This window comes from Pelophylax lessonae (assembly GCF_965119305.1).
Source record: "Pelophylax lessonae genome assembly, chromosome: 6".
Lineage (NCBI taxonomy): Eukaryota > Metazoa > Chordata > Amphibia > Anura > Ranidae > Pelophylax > Pelophylax lessonae.
This window is the reverse complement of record NC_138773.1, coordinates 231,279,388-231,296,034: the sequence shown is the minus strand read 5'-3', so window position 1 is coordinate 231,296,034 and position 16,647 is coordinate 231,279,388. Positions and strand designations below refer to the sequence as shown.

The window sequence follows — 16,647 nt, the reverse complement described above, 5'->3', positions numbered from 1 at the left end:
TGCTGCCATTCTTTTAGTTGAAATCGAATTCCGTGTACGAAGACTGGATAATCTAAACACAAGTAGATTTAAACATAGCGTAAAAGTCCAAAAGCATTTTATGGTTTTTCTCCTCCTACAGCGGGCAAAGATTAGAACCTCTGTCATGTTTAATTTGTTTTTGTTCCTATTGGGAGGTTGGGAACGTTGTCCCAGAGTCTAACCTTTCCTACTCTTGCAAACCAAAGTGGCTAGACTTCTACTTTAAATGTTTGTTTTGTTTTCCTGCTAAATCAAGAACAGGTACATTTTAAACCTGAACTCGATATGAATGACAAAAATGAATGCAGCTCTGTGTTTTTGAGTATATTCTTTAGTGCAGGTCGTTGGTGACTAGAATTAGCGGCCTGGCGCCTTGGTTACACTGCCAGAGGGGTCTTGTCGGCAGACATCCGAAGTCTCCTGCAAGGTGCAGGAGTCTTCGAATGCGGGCTGTGGCTCCCTGAGACCCGCAAGAGCCGTGTTCGCATGCGGGAGATTCCCGCACCTTGCCGTAGACTTGGGATGTGAGGAGAAAGAACAGAACAGGGTCTGTTAGCTGTGACAGAACGGAGCCGATGCTTCCTGTGTAGTTCCAGCTCCGTCCTTTCACAGGGGAAGTGATATCAAATACACCCCGCCTGTGAGAGGAGAAATACAGGAAGCATCGGCTCTGTATGCTTCCTCCAGCGTTACTCAGTTATTTCTGCCAGCATTTCCCACCAGCAGCACCAGCCAGCAGTAAGTCACACGTGCTAGGGGTGCAACTAGCCTCCAGCACATAATTGTAAATATCCCAGCATGTGCAGTGTTTCTGACTCCTACCACCATGTCCACTACACATCACTGAAGTGGTCATGGTGGTTGGAGTGTTCCTTTTAAGATCGCTCAGAAGAAGTAAACAAAGTACACACGGGTTGAATGCCGGGCAACATCAGCCGGTTCAATGAAAACTGGTCGCTTTTGGGCCCATGTGTATGGTAGCCGGTCAGACAGAAGCCGGCCATTCTGCATGCAAGAAAAAAAAAACTGGCTCCTACTTTTTTAGCTGGCTCTTAGATTTCAAACAAATTTGTCAAGCCCTACTTTAATGTGTTTTTTAAATGAAACATTAATGGGTAATTGGATTTGACCTGGTACCTCTTCTCCCTGTAGTAGAACTGGAGTGAGAAGGAGAAGCAGCGCTGACAGCAAGAGTAAGCAGAGAGATTAGCTCATCACTGTGCTGCTTCTCATTCTACTCTCCAGTCATAGGCTGGTGTGGCTCCAGGATGTCCTAGACTCCCAGGTAGAGAGTGGCATTATGCTGCCCATCAGACTGAGAACATAGTGGTGGGAAAAAGTACTGTAGGGGAACCTGGATAGAAGGTGAATGTTTCAGAAAAAGTTTTTTTTTCTATCTTAATCTATTGATGTAGTTTTTTTTTTTTTTTTGTTTTTTATTTTTTTATATATGTATATTGAAAGTTTGTACAAGAGCATGTTAACTACTTAGTTAGACTGAATAAAAATGATTGAAATGGGGGGGGGGGGGGGGGATGACAAATTTGTAGGGTTTTCTGAGTTGGGAAAGTGATACTGCCAGGACGTTGTTTAAAGCGGTGCTCCAGCCACCCCACCAAAAAATTTAAGTTTGCTACAAATAATGTATCTGCTGACTTTTAGTATTGGGGCACCTGCCTGTCCAGGGATCACGTGGTGTCCTCCCCCAAGCCCATTCTTGAATCTGCTCTCGGGGGCTGATGCCATCATCCTTGGTAAGGGAAACCAGCAGTGAAGCCTTGTGGCTTCACAACCGGTTTACTACTGCACATGCGCAAATTGTGCTGCGCTTTCTCAATAGGCAGGCTGTGGCAGGGGCCCTACTTCCGGCTGAGTCAAAACCAGGTACCCGCTCCTGAGCAGACAAGCGGAGCTTCAGCTTTTGGGTAGAACTTCGCTTTAAAATGTCTGCCCAATTAGAACCTGACAAAGAACCAAGATCCAGCTCCCATTCCCAACTATGCTGGCGCGTGAGATTCTGCACGATTTGTGGCTATTCAGTTATTAGTTGTCATGTGTTGTGTTTTTTTTTCTTTTAAATGTTACTTTTTGCAGGCCTTCATCTTCAGTTTACTTAAGTGCTAAAGTTTTTAAAAAGAAACCACGGGGAAAAAAATATAATCAAACTGCCTATCTTGAGTTGTAAATATACATTCATGTTAAAGGGTATGTAAAGGCAAAACTTTTTTAATTTTAGATTTTCAATAGAGTGGGGCGAAAAGGTTAGGCCCTCTGCCATATTTTTATTGCTGTCTGTGTTCCTTCTGGGGAGATTCATCCATTTATCTGTCCTGCTAAAGAGTCACTGAAACAAAAAATTGTAAGGGGAAATCCTAAATTTGAGTTGTAATGAAAACAAGAGGTGAGGGGGAGATTTCCTCACTTTTTGTTACATCTCCAGTACAGGAAGTAGAGGGGCATACAGCGTAAAAAAAAAAAAAAACATTTGCTTGTTGTAGATCTGACTCTGGTGTATTCAAAGGTGATAAAGCATGGCAATTAGTGTTTTCAGAACATCAGCAATGCAAACCTACATGTTTGTCATGACAAGTATACTACAAACTACTAGTTTTTAGACTGAATGCGAAAAGTAGATCTAGAAACATGGGAGCTGCCATGGATGATAACATAATGATGCAGACAATAGGGCTGCCATCCAGTTCTGCCTTCACTACACCTAATTTGGTCTGACACATTCTGATTCTTTCTGGGATACCAAACTAAAAATGTGATGTTTGCTTTTAGCCTTTTGTACTTTGCTTCAGTAGTGATGCTAGGAATTGTATTTTCAGGACCTTCAGTCTGCTGTCCATGAACGAGATGAGATCATAACACAGCTGTCGAGTAATTTGCAGAAGGCTTTACTGGATCAAAAGGAAATGGAAGATGAGGCCTTGTGTCTCTCCAATCAGATACAGGCAATCCAGCTTCAGCTGCAGGATGTGAGTTTCACAAATATAAAGCTACATGAACTGGTTATTCTGTATGTTTTAATTTTGCAAAATATGAACATGAATACCCTGAGCGTGTTTAAGCAATTGTTAATCCGCATTCTTGTATAAACTGAGTTGCTAAGTACTCATTTTTGTGCTGAATACTTTGACTGGACACTATTCCAATTATGACTTTTGAAAGAAACTAGTTCTTTCAGTTAGTCTTCAACTGCTTCTGAGTTAGATGGTGGCTAAGCGGACCTGAACTAAAAAGTCAAGATGTGGTATCTTTTATAGGGAACATCTAGGGTGCTAGTTGTGCCCAATCAGCAGTTGCGCACATTTTTAGCTTTTTGTCTTGAATTCTTCTTGGAAATTCAGTGTAATTCTGCCATGTTAAGTACCCGCTCCCACTGGAATCGCTTGGGTGATCCCAGCGTTGGTTCAAACGGTATTTGTAGCGGTTGACTCCTGTCATTTAAAAAAAAAAAAAAAAAAAAGTTCCTCTTTTAGTACAGTTGACTGCTTTATTGTATGTTAATACAAGAATTTTTTAATTGCATCTATTTTCCTCTAGATTTTAGACATTATACAAGATCATATATATTTATTTTATTTGTATATATATATATATATATATATATATATATATAATATTATTATTATTATTATTATTATTATTATTATTATTTTTTATTTATTTATTATTATTATTATTATTTATTTATTTATTTGTAATTTAAATGAGAAGTATAAAAAAAACTTTTTGGGCTGTACTTCTATGGTTTACAGTAGTGCAATTTGTTCTGCACTCTGGCGATCCACTTTCAGCCGACAGGGGGCTGTTGACTGATGCCACAGAGCTAGTCCAGGCTCTGAAAAGATTTTTGCCATATGATCGGGATCCACCCTGGCAGCTGGCTCTGCCTCTCAGCAAGCCGCAGAGAGCCTGAGCCAGCTGCTCCCTTCCCTTTCTTTTTCTTTTTTTTTTTTCTCAGTATTCTGCAGGTCTGGTTTTAATAGTGTTATCTTTTCTTTTTAAAAGGCTAGTATGGTTATGAAAGACAAAAGTCGAGGAAAGAAGGCACTACATCAGGCTCAACAACAGCTTGCTGTTATCCATAGTGACCTTATGGACCAAACGATCAAAAGAGCACAAGACCTAGAAAGAGAGTTAGAAACATTTCAGAAGGTAACTATTCATTTAGAGACCTTGAATGTAATTTGTCACTGAATTTTTAGATGATTTAGTAAGTATTTAATAAGCCGCACCACAAATAATTCTGTTTTTCAGTCTACTATAGAAAAGGATAACCAGATGGCAAAACTTGACAATTTGCTGCATGAACAGCAGAAAAAACTTGAAATCCTTCAAGAGAAACTAGACCTGACCGAAAGTTCTGTCACCCATCTGCAGCAGGAACTTTCTGAAAGAAATCAGGAGGTCATAGATCATAAACAAAGAATATCCATCCCTATTCCACCTGATTCCATGCCTTCCTATTTAGATGATGATAAAGGAGGTGGCAAAATGCAAAGACTCCCTACCTGTGGACAAGACAGTGTTGAATCTCTCTCCCTGCTTGTCATAGATTTAAAAGAGAGACTGGCAGAATCGGAGCATGTTCGAGAATCTTTGGTCAAGAAGATTGAAAAACAAATGAAAGACTTTGAAAAGGAAAGAATATCTTGGGAACAGAGGCACAATGACGATGTGTCAAGCCTTAAGGAAAAGTTGCAACAGGCAGAGCAGACTGCAGCTCAGGACAAGGTTGACAAGGATCGTTATAACCAAGAAATTCGAGATCTGAAGGAGAGCTTGAGGCTTGAAGCAGAAATTAGTAAAGCATTAAAACTGCAACATGAGGAAGACTTGCAAACATACATGCTGAAACTTGAAAGCATGGAGGAGACTAAAGAAATGCTGTGTGGGAAAATGTCTAGTAACAAAAAGGAAGATTCTGACATGGATGAAGAAAAAAGGCGCTTGTTGAATGATGTAAAGGATGATCATTTCAGACACGACCTAGAAGACATCAAGAAGAATTTAAGTCGGGTGAAAGCCAGGAAAGCATATGAAAACACACCTCAACTTCACAACAAAGAGTATGACGAACCAGTTGCTTATAACGAAGGCCTGACATCCATGGATAAGTACTTGCTCCCTAGCCAGCCTGAATTGCTTGAAGTGTCCTGTGGTCATGAAGATGTTGGGGACCACAGTAGATTTGAACTTGATAGTGACTTTATGCTAGAGCAAAGTATCAGTTCCACAATTGAGGGAAACCTTCCACTCTTCTGTTCTCCTATGCCGATCACTGGTGTCTTATCAGATGCTGCATCTTTAGGAACAATTTTGGACCCCGAGTCTTTTGCCATTTATTTAACAAAAAATGTGCTATCTTCAGATGAGAAAAGTGAAGATAGCCCTAATTTTGCTGAAAATGCTTTTCAGAAATGCACTGTTCTTACAGTACAACTTATGGAGAAGGAGAAACAATTACAAATGTGCTCTAAATCTCTGGAAGAAGCTATAACTAAATGGAGAGAAGTGACCACTGAACTTGCTGCTACGCAATTGGAGCTAGACAGAGAGAGGACAATTAATAGAAACTCAGAGGAACAGAAAAGACTAATTGAAGATCTTAAGAAAGAGAGAGATGAAATTAAACTGTTAAGTCAGGGCCAGCATTTGAAGGAGACTGAGAACCAACAGCTAGCTAAAGATGAACAGTTATCACAACTTGCAGACAAAAATATTTTCTTGGAAAATAGGCTGTCTGTGGTGGAAAAAGAGCTAGAAAAAGCCATAGAGTTAAACAAAAACTTACAGATTAGCAATGTTAACCTTGCCCAGAATTTGCATGACTCGGAGAAGGTTAGAGAATCCGAACGTCAGGACTTTGATAACAAACTGAACTCTAAAGGATTGGAGCAACAGTTGCTGCAAGATGCAATTAAAGCAAAAGAGGAAGAGTTTTTTAGGAAGGAGGAGAGCTTGCGTGAAGAAGTACGTTTACTAAAGCAAGTGAATGAAGGTCTACAAAGCAGATTACAGGAACAGGTGAGTAAGAGTAATGCAGTATGTCTGCTTTGTTATATGGGGAGCTGCTAGGCCTATTGGTTCCTTCCGGGACCGTGGGGCTTTGCCCACTCTGCAAGGTTTAGTTGCTTGATTTTGTCTAGGGAAGAGGAGAAAGGTGATCTAATTAACCTGATCGATCCTCCATTTCTCTGCGCACAAGACCAGTCCCTGCAGCTCCCGTGGCCCTGTGCTGTAGCAGTCTTGGGTGGACTGTTTCAAATGTCAAGTCCAGAGCAGCTTCGTAGACCTCTGCTCTGGACGTGAGCATGTCAGGAATATTCCACTGCTGGATCGTGGGGCTGTGAGCGCTGTTTGCCGGTGGAGTGGAAAATCTGGTGAATATAAGGCTTTTTCCTCTCCTCTGGACAAAAACGAGAACAGCCCCCCCCCCCCCCCCCCCTGCAAGGGAAATTTTTTACTTTATTTTTTTCCTTTAGTTGGGCTTTAAAGTGTAAGGTTAACTTTTTCAGAAAAGGTAAGCTAACACCGTACACCCTCCTTATCCCTTGGTCCCTGCTGTTCTTGCCTCCTGTGGGTGATGGGCTGTTCGTGCTCAGATAGCTGGTGCAGCAGTTTGGGGATTTGATATCCCCACTCTTTTCCCTCTCTTTTTGCATCACTTCAGGATGGATCAGAGCGATTCTGATTTGTCAGCAGTAGCACAGAGCATCGCTCTGATTCATCCTGGTAGCTATGTAGAAACGGGGAGAAAAGCAAAGATTTAAATCCCTGCACGGCTGCTCTGGCTGCGTGGACACTGACAGCTCATGAGCCAAGTACAACGGGGCCTGAGGGGAAGGGGGGGTGGGATTTTGAAATAGGTAGGATATATTATGTGTGTTCACCTCCTTTTTTGTTTTAGTTGGTAGAATGTTTGTTTTAATTGCATTTGGGAAGTTTTCTGATGTGAGTGATATATTTATGAATGATGGCATTTTTGTATTTATTTGTGAGTAATTGGCTGTTTTTTTAATTTCTTCTGTTTGTAGCTTGTGCATAATGTGGACCTGGAAGCTTTGCGACTTAGTCTTACCAACATGTATACTGCCCAGCTAGAGTTAAGTCAAGCAAACCTGCTCAAAGAAAAAGAGAGTGCCTTGGTACAACTTCAAGAGACACTGAATGAAAAACGAGCTCAGGGGGTAGCCCTTCTTCAGAGCCATCACCAGTTTGAATTGCAGCGCTTACAGGATGAACATAATCAAGAGCTGAAGAATCTTAAAGATAAGCTTTCACAGGAGATCCTGAAACAGCAAGAAGAACATTCATTAGTGATTGAACAGCTGAGGGAAGAAAATACAAAAGAAGCTTTGGCTCTGCAGCAAAAGTATAGTCTTGAGATGGAGAGGTTACAAGACCTTCATGGAAAGGAGAAAGAGGAGTGGAAGAGACAACATGATCTTCATCTGCAAGATATGAAACAGCTTCAAGACAAACTAGCCCAGAAAACTGAACGTCTTGAGGTGCATTCAAAAGACATTGACTTGCTAAAGGAACAGCATGCAAAGGAAGTTTTAGAACTGCAAGAATTGCACATAAAAGACAAAAATGATCTTCAAGCACACTATGTTCAGCAGGAAAAGGAGTGGGAAGCACAGCAGGACAAGCATCTCAAAGAAATAAAGCTACTAAGAGAAGACCAAAAAATGATAGATCAAATTAAGCTTGACTTTTCTGAGGACCTAAAACAGCTTCAGGAACTGCATTCTACAGAAAAAGTTACCTTAGAAAAGCTTCATGCGGAGGAAAAACTAGAGTTGGAAAACCAGAAAAATTACTACTGTCAAGAGGTGGAACGGCTGCAAGGTGAACATTCTGAGGAAACCTTCAAAAATCAAAGATTAGAGCAAGTTGATTTATTGAAAGAACAGCATGCTGTGGAAGTAATGCAACTAAAACAGCAGCATAACCAAGAAACTGAGAAAATAAAGGAAGATTATGCCAAGGAGAAATTGGAATGGAAAAATCAGATAGACCAGCGTTCTCATGAACTAAAGCAGTTAAAAGAGGAGTTTTCACAAAAAACTTTGCAACAAAATGAGTTGCATAAAGAAGAGATTGAGCAACTACAACAAAAATACTCAGCTGAAATACTTCAGGTACAAGACCTTCATAACCAGGAAAAAGAGCGACTACTTAATACTTCTCTTAAAGAAAAACAACTTTGGAAGGAACAACAAGAGGAATTTTCAAAAGAAGTACTGCAGCTTAAGGAGAAATATAAAGAAATGGAGGCACTTCACAATCTCCTTGTTCATGAGAAAGAAGACTGGAATAAGGATAGAGCACATCAGTCAGAGGTGATAAAGCAGCTACAGGATGAGATTTCCTTAAAGATTTTGCAACTGCAAGAACAACATTCAAAGGCTATTGAGCATCTACAAGAGCAACATGAAAACGCGATGAAAGAAGCAAAAGACCGACAACACAGAGAAAAGGAAGAGTGGGAGAAAGAAAGAGACCAATGCTCTCAAGAGTTAGATCATCTGGTGAATCAGCATTCGTTATCGCTGAAACATATTGGAGAAGAACTTTTGCAAGTCTCTTTGCAGAAAGAAGAACAGCACTCAAAGATGTTAGAGCAGCTTCAAGAAGAATTCTCAAATACTGTTTTAGATATTCGAAACCAGCATAGCAGAGAAATGCAGAAAGTTGTAGAGCTTCATGCGAAAGAAAAGGAACAATGGGAGAGTAGGACTATACAAAGTTGCCAGAAGACACAAGATATATCTGTAAAATGTGAAAATGCTGAGGTTCCTGAATTGGTACCGGAGGAGCATTTACAAGATTTAGGAAAGCTTAAAGAACAACATGACATGGAGGTGAAGGAACTACTGAAATGTCACACTCTGGAAAAAATGGAGCAAGAGAATACGCTAGCGAATCTTTTAAAACAAATAAATCATTTAGTGACTTGTCATTTTCAAGAGATTAAAAAGTACCTAGATGAGCACTCTGAAGAGAATGAGGGACATTTAGCAAAGATACTAGAACTACAGGAACATTATCAGAAAGAGATGGAGAACATACAAGAGCATTATGCACTGAATAACGTGGAGTTGGACAATTGCCAATTTGAAACGGGTGCGTTACTTTCTACTAATTGTAAGGGACAATATACCAGGCCTTAAAGACATGGACGTTGTTCAATCTTTACCTTGTAAATTCTAGTATAAAGATCATCTACTTCAGCAAGCTATATAACAAACTTTCTTAACACTCTCTTAAATAAATAATAGTTTTATCCTTGTCTGGGCCCTCTACCGTAAAGAGAAAACTGTCTCTAGCTTTCAGCACTGACGTTGGCCATAGACATCTCAATTATAGGTGATTTCTTGCTGAGCTAGCTGAAACCGAGCAACGAGTGGGTCTTCAGGTACCACCTGGATTGACAAGTGAATTAAATTTAAAAATCGACTCACACGGGTGGAAATATTTAGACCCAACAGTGACTGCTTCCTATTAGATGCAGTCAATGCAGCTGCCTGAGGCTGCTGAACATAAATTGCATCTGCCTGAATATAATAGCGGTGGAGATTCCTCCATCTGTGCTGTGTATGGCTAGCTGTAATTTAGGAGGCTTTGGTAAGCTTTGCTAGGAGTTGAAGGTCACTAGTTCTGTCAAAAGCTCCATTCCAGATCTCTATTCCGACCTTCCATACTGGTGTAGAAGTATATTTAAAAGCTTCCCAAAGGTTGTTGAATGCTTGCTGATGCTCTTAGCTAAGACTACACATTGTCCAGTTATTTAGCCCCCTAAACTGCCACCACCTTTTACATGACTGTAGTTTACCAGACCTTATGTTCCTCTTGACCTCTTTTGACTGTAGGTGCATTATTATCTATCGATCTATAATTCCTCACAGTCTACTCTATCTTTTGCTGTAAGCGCCAATTCATTTCCGGCTGTTGTTTTTAATGCATGTCTTCCTTCTGTTTTTTAGCTAATTAGCATTATTCAGATTTGTTGTGGTCTGTACTGATTTTAAATGTAATTTGCAGATGAGCCTCACCAACCACAGATTTCAGCTTTGCTGGACCAGGATGAGAGTTTGGGACAACAGATATACAGTCAGGTAACCAGGCTTGCATATTTGTTTTTAGAAACAAACTATGCTGCTAGTTTGGTAACACTTAATAGTCTGACATTCTATAGTTCGAAAATATAACTTCTGATTTTGTATGCTTAATTTTAGGTGGCTTCAGTGCATATCAATCACAAGAAACTGCAAATTCAGTCAAGTCAAGAGATACAACTCTTGTTGTCTCAGATTGACCGCTCTCGAGCAAGTCGACAAGAACTGAATGGTAAGCATATTTTCAGACATGATGGTAGTTGAATAAATTCATGCTTAATTCTTGAAACTGAACTCCAAGCAAAGTGTGTTAAAATGTACATGTTAACTGTCTGGTTTGGAAAAGTATTTGTCTCCCTGCCACTTTTTTGATTCATACACCCTTTGCCACCGCACAGCCAGAAGGGTGAAACTATGTTTTCTACCTGTGTTTATCAAACCAGAAATTCCTTTTTTGAGTTTTAATAAGTAGAGAAGGATTAGAACTGTTGTCATAAGTTTACTGCTAACCAGTGGTCCATTACAGATATTTACCCTCATGTACCATCCTGCTGACGACCGTTTCTCCAGGCAGGAAGTGAGGGAAATATCGGCAACAGGGAAATGGACAGAAATAAAAACCTGACAGGGATATTACATCAAAGAAAAACATTTTTCAGTTTTTTGTCTGTCTTGCTGTTGGAAAGTGAGTATAATGCTATCTAATAGAGTCCATATAGCTGTAGAAACCTAAAGGGGGAGGTCCAACCTTTCTCAATTCAATCCAAAACTAAGGGAAAGAGTTACGTTTTTGCTAGACCCCCGGTGCCCAACCTGCGGCTCTTTGGTACATGTTGTGTGGCTCTCGGACCTCAGCAGTGTTTAGTGACCATTGATTAGGGTAATGGTATTGATCTCTGCTAGCTTTATGTAACCGGGTTCCTAGTTTTTTATATGGTCTTCTGCTGCATATACCCAGCCAAAAACGTAGCACTCATTCTGACCCTCATTTCTTCTATTAGGTCTGCAGTTTCTGACAGTCCTCTCAAGCATTGCATACAGTGGGTATGGAAAGTATTCAGACCCCCTTAAATTTTTCACTCTTTGTTATATTGCAGCCATTTGCTAAAATCATTTAAGTTCATTCTTCTTCCTCATGAATGTACACATAGCACCCCATACTGACAGAAAAACACAGAATTGTTGACATTGTTGCAGATTTATTAAAAAAGAAAAACTGAAATATCACATGGTCCTAAGTATTCAGACCCTTTGCTGTGACACTCATATATTTAACTCAGGTGCTTTCCATTTCATCTGATCATCCTTGAGATGGTTCTACACCTTCATTTGAGTCCAGCTGTGTTTGATTATACTGATTGGACTTGATTAGGAAAGCCACACACCTGTCTATATAAGACCTTCCAGATCACAATGCATGTCAGAGCAAATGAGAATCATGAGGTCAAAGGAACTGCCTGAAGAGCTCAGAGACAGAATTGTGGCAAGGCACAGATCTGGCCAAGGTTACAAAAAGATTTCTGCTGCACTTAAGGTTCCTAAGAGCACAGTGGCCTCCATAATCCTCAAATGGAAGACGTTTGGGACGACCAGAACCCTTCCTAGAGCTGGCCGTCCGGCCAAACTGAGCTATCGGGGGAGAAGAGCCTTAGTGAGAGAGGTAAAGAAGAACCCAAAGATCACTGTGGCTGAGCTCCAGAGATGCAGTCAGGAGATGGGAGAAAGTTGTAGAAAGTCAACCATCACTGCAGCCCTCCACCAGTCGGGGCTTTATGGCAGAGTGGCCCGACGGAAGCCTCTCCTCAGTGTAAGACACATGAAAGCCCACATGGAGTTTGCTAAAAAACACCTGAAGGACTCCAAGATGGTGAGAAATAAGATTCTCTGGTCTGATGAGACCAAAATAGAACTTTTTGGCCTTAATTCTAAGCGGTATGTGTGGAGAAAACCAGGCACTGCTCATCACCTACAGTCCCAACAGTGAAGCATGGTGGTGGCAGCATCATGCTGTGGGGGTGTTTTTCAGCTGCCGGGACAGGACGACTGGTTGCAATCGAGGGAAAGATGAATGCGGCCAAGTACAGGGATATCCTGGACAAAAACCTTCTCCAGAGTGCTCTGGACCTCAGATTGGGCCGAAGGTTTACCTTCCAACAAGACAATGACCATAAGCACACAGCTAAAATAACGAAGGATTGGCTTCACAACAACTCCGTGACTGTTCTTGAATGGCCCAGCCAGAGCCCTGACTTAAACCCAATTGAGCATCTCTGGAGAGACCTAAAAATGGCTGTCCACCAACGTTTACCATCCAACCTGACAGAACTGGAGAGGATCTGCAAGGAGGAATGGCAGAGGATCCCCAAATCCAGGTGTGAAAGACTTGTTGCATCTTTCCCAAAAAGACTCCTGGCTGTATTAGATCAAAAGGGGGCTTCTACTAAATACTGAGCAAAGGGTCTGAATACTTAGGACCATGTGATATTTCAGTTTTTCTTTTTTAATAAATCTGCAACAATGTCAACAATTCTGTGTTTTTCTGTCAGTATGGGGTGCTATGTGTACATTCATGAGGAAGAAGAATGAACTTAAATGATTTTAGCAAATGGCTGCAATATAACAAAGAGTGAAAAATTTAAGGGGGTCTGAATACTTTCCGTACCCACTGTATATTGTACATTATGTGTGGCCCTTTAGTGATTTCAGGGGCAATTTTTTTTGAAGCCCCCCCCTTTAGCTCATAAGTTGACAACCACTAGACTAATACATTAAAGAATACAGTGGTGTTGTCTTTCTGCCTGCAGTGTGCTGAATAGGCAGGATCTTGCAGCAACACTCTGATAAGCTACCAACTTCGTTCTCTCCTCCTTTAGGAATATACAGCTTTGAGGCTTAAGGTACAGGAAGCCCTAGCATCTTTGCATTCCAAGAAGTGTGCTGATATTTTTTTGGAGGAATTCTAGAGATTTTTTTAAGAATACTGCTTGGGTACAATTAACATTTGTAAACTTTCCCAATACCTTAGCAAATGTTGACTTTGAGCTCAGTTCCACTTTAAGCCCCCCATTCACACTAGAGCGATTTTGTCATGTGATTTACCATTTCCAAATCGCATGATGAGTCATGGCTCATGTCGCAGCGACTTTGAAAATGGTTCCTATACTACTTTTTGTTGATTTAATTGCGACTTCATTTGAATAGACTTCTGTTAAACTAAGTCGCAAGCCACAGGAAAATTTAGAGGTGCAAATCTTGCTTATCTTGTGCTGAAAGCCACACCAGTGTGAACAAGGTTTAAGGCTTCCTTTACATCATGCAGGTGTAAGTGTGTGCGTGTTTTTGCTTGTTTCGGCACGTTGCTGTGCGTTGCATTGAGGGTAGCCCCTTAATTTCACTGGGCTGCCCTGCGTACAAGAAGCGTGCTAAAGAGGTCTCTGACCCTTTTTAAAATCACGCTACACGAAAACGCATGGTTCTTGATCATTCTTTTTGGCACACACAAACTAGAAAAGTGTGTGGGGAGGTTCCATCAGGAACTAATTGCACTGCTGCATGTCTGCTTAAGGGCTGTGTGTATTTGTGCATTGCAGGTAAGTGCATCAGTTTGAATGAAGCCTAAAGGACTGCCCCATTACATTAAATGTTTATTATCTACATGCAATTCTGCTTTAAACATGTACAGTAACCTAAATTCTGTTGAAACATGCCTGTTTTAGAGTTGAAAGACCAGCTTCTCGCACGGTCTATGCATCTTGAAGAGATTGAGAGAATGAAACAGGACTTCCACAAACAGCAACAGCAGCTTAATGCAGCACATGAGAAAGATATGGAGGACCTGAGAATTTACTTTGAACAGAAGTCCAGATCAGCAGAGGAGACCTATAGAGAGAATTTGGAGTTACTTCATCAGCGTCTGAGAGAAATGAGCTTTGAAGGGAGAGAAGAAATAAGTACACTGAACAGGTTTGCCCCTGCCTACACTTGTACAATCATTTCTTAGTGAAAATTGAATAATTAACCTTCATTTCTTTTTATTCATGAATTCAACCAAGCTTATATCTGTAGTATGCTATCAAGCAAAAGTTTTTCTCCTGATTTTTATTTGCCCCGTTTCATGCTTGCTTCCAATAAGCCATTCTCTTGTTTTTATCCACTTTTTTATAGCTCTGTTTTGGCTTTGGATGAGTCCTTTGACAACGAAAAGACTGATCTCCTTCTTCATTTGACAGACCAGTTGGTGCAGCACAAGGTGACCTAAATATATAGCAGCAAAATCAAAGCTGTACTCCAGGTTTACTATGGCTTGAAAGGCTTGTTTGGGCCATGTTGGCCTAAATTAACTAGTTCCTTAACTAACAGATGCACCTGCTGGGAGTGCTGTATAAACTGTGTATGTTAGCAGCAGTTACACAGAGCATACAGTGGGGTGTTGAATATAATCAATGCATCGCGATTCAGACGTTCGCGATTCTGCTTCGATGCTGAGAGTTGGCTGAATCGATTGCCAATAACGTCATCCAGCTCTCAGCACGGTGCTCTGCCTCTCTTGGAGAAACAGAGGCAGAGCCTGCCTGGTGACTTACCTTCCCTGGTGAGATAGACACTAGAGCAGAAAGCTGATGATCTGACAGCCAGTAGAGTGAAGGGGGAAGAAATTGAAGAGAGCCTACCTCAGGAGAGGCATCACTGGAGGCACTGGATGGGGGAAGAGAAGCAGAGACGCACTGAGCATGGAGAAGGGGGAATTTACTGACACTGAGAACAGGTGAGTGCCAGTGTCCCTGATCCCATCCCTCTGCCTGATCCCAACCCCCCCCCCCCACCATCCCTCTGCCTGGTCCCATCCCTCCTACCATTATCCCTCTGTCACTTACATTTTGTGCATTTAGGACAGGAACGCATTTCAGGTCTTTGCTAAAACAATCTACTGAGCAGCCCAGAACTAGTTTGTGAGAGTCAGTCTATCCCACATTTTCACAGCTCTTACAGGAAAGAAGCCTTTCTGTTTTTCTTCTAGGTGTAAAGAATGCCCCTTTCTTCTCTGTAATGAACTGAAAGTGAATAACTTGTAGCCCTCCTTTTGGGGTGGTTATGAGAATTGCACATCTCTAATAAGATATTGCGTTAAGAGCAAATGAAAATAAAAAAATTGGAGTTCTTCTGACTGCTTGAATTTTTGGATAAAAACCATGTGCATTAATCGTGATGCATCGTGAAATCAAATCAAATCGTTGACAGGATAATGGTAATCGAATTGTGAGACTAGTGAAGATGGAAACCGCTAACTTGCAGAGCTGTGTTCTGGTAACAGGTCGGAAACTTCCATTCCCGGCACAAAAACAAGTCGTGCTGAGCACTGTTTAGCCATTCTTAGGAAGCCTTGTTTTGTTATGAATGAACACAAGGCTTCCTCTGATTGCCTGAGGTGGAGATTGTGATGTCATCCCCCTTCCTCTCCACCTCTGCCAATAAGAGGAAGCCTTGTATTCATTCATAAAGATACAAACTTCCCATAAATAGTTGAGCAGAGCTCAACTCGAGTCGATTTCCCCCATGGCTGGAATACAGCACTGTATACTGTATGTAGCTGATGATACATAAAACTTATGCAGCGCCCCCAGTGGGCATATCTATTGGCACAAATGAATTATTTTAAATTGATAGTATACCTGGATTTCAGCTTTAACATACAGTGTTACCCATAATGTTTTACATGATTTATTAGTTCTGTCCTTACACTTTGTTTTGCAGGAAGAGTTGTCCTCTGTTCAGCAGCAGTCCCAAGAGAAGCACAAGCAAGAGATAGAAAATCTCCATGCTGCCTTGTCTCGGCAGTATCAGGAGGATTTACTGAACATTAAGATGGATCTTTCTGACAAGTACACTAATGAAATTGAAAATTTAAAAAGAAGGCATAGTTTGGAGATGGACCAGTTGAAAGCCAGATTGTCAGAAGAGCACAATAAGGGTGAGATGTCTTTGAGGATTTTTTTCCGGAGGGAAACGTAGATGCTCCCCTTTCTGACTTCCTGCTCTGTAAATACTTGTTGCCCAGCTGCTAGGTTTAAACTCTGAATATCAGTGCTATTGTCACAACAGAACAAATGTGCAGTAATGAGTTTTGACTTTACTCTGATTTGCATATGTATTCTAGCTCGGCATATTTGTTGTAGCTCAGCAAAGTATTGAAGCCAGTGGATCAGCATAACAGCAAGGCAACCAGTATTTTTTAAACAAGTTTAGTGACATTTCTCTAAAAAGGTTTACTTTTAGGCTGAGCTCCAGAAAACATACAGCAGCTCAATGATTATTAGAGTGGGGACCAGCAACCAAAAGAGGCCTTCCCTTACTGTGCTGTGTGCCAGGGGTGTCGGGATCCTTCAGCAGCTATTTTTAATCTATTAATTGCCTTTACTAGATATATTTTATCTGGCTAGACCTGGGGTTGTGACGGGGTGTATTAAAATTACATAAACTAAGCTAGTAATTTCAG

The 16,647-nt window shown here is 41.0% G+C and overlaps 1 protein-coding gene across 1 annotated transcript in view; it reads left to right on the top strand.

Moving 5' to 3' along the window:
- Positions 1-16,647, top strand: part of PCNT (pericentrin) — a 193,301-nt gene that overhangs the window by 29,111 nt on the left and 147,543 nt on the right. Inside the window, exons 4-12 of the mRNA XM_082260893.1 lie at positions 2,853-3,002; positions 4,039-4,185; positions 4,288-6,057; positions 7,068-9,162; positions 10,081-10,154; positions 10,275-10,386; positions 13,871-14,117; positions 14,319-14,403; positions 15,906-16,122. Of these exons, the coding sequence (XP_082117019.1) occupies positions 2,853-3,002; positions 4,039-4,185; positions 4,288-6,057; positions 7,068-9,162; positions 10,081-10,154; positions 10,275-10,386; positions 13,871-14,117; positions 14,319-14,403; positions 15,906-16,122 (4,897 nt within the window). The remainder of the gene's footprint in view (positions 1-2,852; positions 3,003-4,038; positions 4,186-4,287; positions 6,058-7,067; positions 9,163-10,080; positions 10,155-10,274; positions 10,387-13,870; positions 14,118-14,318; positions 14,404-15,905; positions 16,123-16,647) is intronic.